Source organism: Fonticula alba (genome assembly GCF_000388065.1).
Source record: "Fonticula alba strain ATCC 38817 unplaced genomic scaffold supercont2.13, whole genome shotgun sequence".
Classification (NCBI taxonomy): domain Eukaryota; order Rotosphaerida; family Fonticulaceae; genus Fonticula; species Fonticula alba.
Genome location: NW_009242983.1, coordinates 355,177 through 360,687, shown reverse-complemented (window position 1 = coordinate 360,687; position 5,511 = coordinate 355,177). Strand labels below are relative to the sequence as shown.

The 5,511-nt window shown below is 71.9% G+C and overlaps 1 protein-coding gene across 1 annotated transcript in view; it reads left to right on the top strand.

Annotated features, from left to right (window-relative positions):
• Nucleotides 1-3,514, top strand: part of H696_05741 (hypothetical protein) — a gene marked incomplete at its 3' end in the record, with an annotated part of 4,364 nt that extends 850 nt beyond the window's left edge. The window contains exons 3-4 of the mRNA XM_009499555.1: nt 24-1,338; nt 1,578-3,514. Of these exons, the coding sequence (XP_009497830.1) occupies nt 24-1,338; nt 1,578-3,514 (3,252 nt within the window). The remainder of the gene's footprint in view (nt 1-23; nt 1,339-1,577) is intronic.
• Between the last annotated feature and the right edge of the window lie 1,997 nt (nt 3,515-5,511).

The window sequence follows — 5,511 nt, the reverse complement described above, 5'->3', positions numbered from 1 at the left end:
CGCCCCCGCCCTCGCACATCCAGTTCCTCGGCTGCTGCAAGCACATCAAAAAGTCCAAGGAGCACTTCGAGTCCCATGTCATCATGCACACTTCCTTCCATGCGATGCTTTGCACCCGGTGCAATAGCCGCTTCATGCGTCCGGCCACCATCAAGGAGCATCTGGCCCAGTGCTTCGAGGCGGAGCTCCAGCGCGCCGAGGCCGAGGCCATGGCCGACCCTGCCGCCGCCGCGGCCAGCCTCACCGAGGGTGCTTCTTCCAGCCCGTCGCCGGATGCGTCGTCCCCGATGCCGGCCGGCGCCGGCGCCGGCACCACCAACAACAAGCGCGAGATCATCCGCAAGGCCCACCTGAAGAAGATCCTCAAGGACCGCGTGTGCGACCTGCATGCCGAGCTGGTGTGGCTGGCGGCCGAGATGACCGCCAACTCCGACATGATGGTCCTGACTTCGGCGGCCGTGGCGGCCGTGGTCGGTGGCGGCCCGACTCCTCCCCGGGCCGCCGGTGCTTCCGGGGAAAACCCCGGCGCGGTGACCGCCATGTCGGCCACCTCCGGCATGACGTCCCCCCGGCCGCGGCGCTTCAACGGCACCCTGCCCCAGGTGTGGCGTGATCTGCTCGAGGGCCAGGTCAAGAAGTGGAATGCCCTCGGCCTGTCCGGGTCTCCGGCGGCCGTGGCCGCGGCCATGGCTTCCAATGCCTCGGGGGTCGGCACCCCGGGCATCGGTCTTCTGCCCGGTGGTCCGACCGCCGGCCTGGCCATTCCCCCCGGGGCTGCCCTGCATCCGGCGGCCGCCGCCGGTCCCACGCCGATCCAGGGTCGCAAGCGCTCGCGCCGCACTTCGCCGGTGACGGCGGCCGTTGAGGCGGCGGCGGCTGCGGCGGCGGCCGCCGCCGCGGCTGCCGCCGCCGCCGGCACCTCCACCGACCCGGCCGGCAGCCCGACCCCGCCGCCCGGCGGGCTGAGCATCGTCCCCCCGGGCATTCCCCTGGGTCCGTACACCAGCAGCCTGGCTGGCCTGACCGGCATCCCCGGGGCCATGATCAAGTCCTCCGGCGCCGGCGGGGCCTCCGGCAAGGGCGCCGCGGGGGCCGCCTCGCCGGCGAAGCGCGCGCGCACCGGCAGTCGTGCGGGCATCGCCTCGACTCCGACCCGCGCGGCCGGTGATGCCGCCACGACCGATGCCCCGGACGCCGGGGCCGGGGCCGGGGCCGGGGCCAGCGGTACCGGCGCCGAGCCCGGTGCCCTCATCTCCGTGGACACCCCGCTGCCGGATCTGTCCTCTCCCCTGGATCCGGCTGCCACTCTGAGCCCTCTCCTGTCCCTCCCTGCTGGCGGTACGTACACACACACATGCCCATGCCCATGCCCATGCCCATGCCCATGCCCATGCACAGACACACACACACGCACACACACACGCACACACACACACACACACACGCGCATGCACACACACACACACACACACACACGCATGCACGCATCCGTTCGCTTATTCCCCCCCCCTCCCCCTACATCCCTCGCTCGTCGGCCCCTCCCGTAGCTAATCCCATGTTCTCTCTTCATCTTCCAGCGCATCTCCCCCTGGCCGGCCTCGCCGGGCAACCCTTCACCCTGTCCGGGTATCCCCACCTGTCGGCGGCTGCGGCGGCTGCGGCCGCGGCCGCGGCGGCCAACCAGCTGTCCCCGGTGGCCACCCCCCTGTCTCCCTCGTCCCAGCTGGCCGCCCTCAATGTCAGCGGCATGACTGTCCAGCAGCAGTTCCAGCTTCTTCAGCAGCAGCAGCAGCAGCTCCAGCTCCTGCAGCAGCAGCAGCAGCAACAGCAACAGCAACAGCAACAGCAGCAGCAGCAACAGCAGCAGCAGGCGGCGGCGCAGGCGGCCCCGGGCACCCCGGCCGCCGCGGGCGCCGGCACTCCCGGTACCCCGGCCGCCGGCCAGCAGTCGCCCCAGCAGCAGGCAGCGGCCGCTGCGGCCGCCGCGGCCGCCGCCGCCCACCCCTCGGCCGCCCACGCGCAGCTCCACCAGCAGCAGTATCAGCTCCTGCTGCAGCTGCAACTCCAGCAGCAGCTCCAGCAGCAGCAGCAGCAGCAGCAGCAGCATCGCCTCCTGCAGCAGGCCCAGTCCCTGCCGCCCCCGCTGCAGGCCCAGATCCAGGCCCAGCTGCAGGCCCAGCTCCAGCCCCTGTCGCTGTCCACCTCGCAGCTGGTGTCCCAGCTGACCCCGCAGCAGCTCCAGCAGCTGGCCGCGGTGCACTCCTCGCTCCAGGCGGCCACCAACTCCGGGCTCATCGGCGGCGTGGCCGGGTCCTGCCCGCCGGTCCTGCCGGGGTCCGTGTGCCCGACGCACGGTGCCGAGGGCGGCTGCAATCGCTCCATCGACACGCTGCTCCTGGCGGCCGAGATGCTCCTGACCAATCCCCTGTCGGCGGCCGCCTCGGCCGCCGGGGTTCTGCCCGGCTCCGTCGGCCAGAGCCTCCTGGGGGGTGTTCTGCCGGCTGGGGGGAATTCTCCCTCGGCGGCTGCGGCTGCGGCTGCGGCTGCCGCGGCGGCGGCGGCCGCCGCCGGCACCGACCCCTCCAAGGCTGGCTCCCCCGGTGGTGGGCTTCTGTCGGTGTCCGGCGCCCTGCCGGACCTGTCCGGCGCCGCGGCCGCGGCCGCCGCCTCCTCCAGCCTGCTGGGTGACCTGAATGCCCGGCGCTGGCAGGACCTCATGCTGTCGCAGCAGCAGAGCTCCGCCGCCTTGGCCAGTGCCCTGGGCCTGTCGCCGGGGGGTGTGCCTCCGCTGAATCCGGCCTCCCTGGCGGCCCTGGCCTCCAGCGGCCTGCTGTCCATGCCCCAGGCCACCGGCCTCGGGGCCGAGTCGGCCCTCTCGCCGCTGGGCTTCGGCGCCCTGGGCGCGGCCAATGCCCTGGGCGCGGCCGCGGCCGCGGCCGCCGCGGCCGCTGCCGCCAACAACCCCATGGGTCTGTTGGCCACCACCGGTGGCGGAGGTGCCACCACTGCTGGTGCTGGTGCTGCTGCTGCCGCCACCCCCACTGCCGCCGGGGGGCAACCGCTGCCTGCCGGGGCCGGCGCCGCCACCACCACCACCATCCCGGTCGCGGCCGATGCCGAGGGTGCCGGTTCTCCCTCTCCGACGGTCGCCGGTGCCCCTGCTGCTGCTGCAGCCACCACCACCGGGTCACCTCTGAAGCCGGCGGACGCGGCGGTGCCTGCCACCGCGTCGCCCTCCTCGGCCGAGACATCCACCGCCTCGGACTCGCCGGCGTCGGCGGCCACGGCGTCGGCCGCTGCCCCGGTCGCCGGGACCGATGCCGCTCCCCCCAAGGCTGCCCTCGATGCGGCGGCGGCCGCGCTCCCGGTGGCCGCGGCGGACCCTGCGGCCGCCCCGCTGGAGGCCGTCCTGCCGACCCCCGCTGCGGCGGCGGCGGCCGCGGCCGCCGCCAGCCCCGGCCCTGGCACCACGGCCGAGCCCTCGGCCGCCACCCCGGCCGCCGTCTCGTCCTAAGTGTGTGCGAATATCGGCCCGACAGCGGGTGGCACATTGCCGAGGGGCTGGCGTGGCATATCATCCCCCCTCCTCCCCTCGCGCGCGCCTGCCCATCTCCCCGATATCGGCCAATTGTTATGGCATCTTCTCTCCCTTTCTTCTCCTCTCTCTCTTTGCCTTCTCCCTTCCTTGTAGCCGCCCCTGAAGGGCGGCCGCGCACATGGGCTGTGGGTGTATTTTTTTGCACATGCCCAGGCACATCTCCACCCCATGTGTGTCTTTGCGTGCATTTGCTCCTCCCTCTCTCTCTCTCTCTCTCCATCTGTCCCCGTAGCCGGGAGGTGAGGGGGGAGACGTGAGAAGAGGGTCCACCGCCGCCGCAGCCAGTTGCGCGCGTGCGTGTGTCTCGACATCCGTGTGCACTTGCACATGGCCATCTTCTGTCTCCTCCCCCTTGCGCGTCCCTCCTTCCCTTCGTCTGTATCATTTCCTTTCCTCCCCCGTCTCTCTATCCCTCTCTCTCTCTCTCTCTCTCTCTCTCCCGGCTCATATGTCCCACCACCTCCTCCTCGTGCCCCGCTCGAGGGCCTGCGCGGCCGCGCGAGTGCGTGCGCGCGTGTGTACTCTATCCCCCCCTGGAGCGTGCGTGTGTGTGCATGTGTGTGCCCGGCATCCGTCCATATTCCCCCCGAGACATGACCGTCGTTTGTGCAGAGAGAGAGAGAGAGAGAGAAAAATACATCAAATAGCCTCCATCCACATCCGGAGCAGGGCGTGCTCAGCCTCATGTGTGGGCGGGCGGGTGGGCGGGCGGGCGAGCGGGCGAGTGGCGTCCCTGGGGCTGTCCGCCACACTGCGGAGAGAGGGCCGGCTCCAAGCACGACACCCGCCTCTTTCTGCAAGCACCTCTCACGCTGAAACAGCAGATCACACATCAGACTCCGGATGCAACTCTCGTTCTTAAGAAATACAATGGACACATGATACAGCCCACGCACAGGGCGCGCCACCGGCCCACTCCGGCCGGGTGGAGTTGCACACCGCGCTCGCCGGCGTGCCCCCTCCCTTGCTTCCTCCACCCTGGGGGTTTCTGGTCGGGGGCGTGTGACTGGCCGGCGGTGGATGGCGAACGGGCCGGGTTTTCGGGCCCCAGGGCAACAGAGGCCAGTGGCGGGGGGTGGCGGGGCGGGTTCCCCCCCCCCCCCCCCGGAAGAGCCGTGTGCCAGCAGTGGCTGCCGTGGCTTTTCTGGTGCGTGTGGCGGCCGGTCAGACAGGCCCGGGCATTACGTGGGCCGCTGTGGCTTGACCCGGCCGGGCGTGACCGTTTCCCCCGCCCGCCGCTGCCGGAGGCGCTGGGTCGGCCTTGGCAGGCGGGAGCTGGCGCATGTGAGCGTCGCCGGATGCGCGCGCGTCGGGTTGCCGGCCAGGCCGCATGGGCCCCAGGGCGCCCCTTTCTGCCTCTCGCTCCCTCTCTCCCTTTGCTTCTCCCTGCCTCATGCGCTGCCTCTCTCTCTCTCTCTCGCTGCCTGTTGCATGCCGGCGCCCATCATGGCGCCCACAGGGCTAGCCGGGGAATGAGTCATCTCCGCCTCCCTGGCCAGAGCCCTTCTGTCCCCCGGGCTCAGGGCACCCGGGGCTGAAAGGGGCTCGGTTCGCAGAAGTCCGCCCGGAGGGGCAGGGCACGCTCGCGCGTGGGCGCAGACATGCGGCCTCGCCTGCCCACGCTGACAGCCCCTCTCGCCGCGCGTCCTCCCACAACCCCCCGCCCGCTCTTCTCTCCTAACGGGGAACCAGCGCATGTGGGTCGGGACGGATCGCACGGCCGGAGGCTCGTTGCGCGGCCCGGCGCCTATCGCGCCACGCCCGTGAGAACCGCTTGGACATGGTCCGCGTCGGGGGCAAGTGAGCGCCCCCGCGGGGGAGGGGCCGCGGGGTCCGTGGGTCCGCGCCAGTGCCGAGGTCTCACCAGTCCTCAGGCTTTTTTTGCCTCTGCCCCCCCCCCCCCCCCCCCCCCC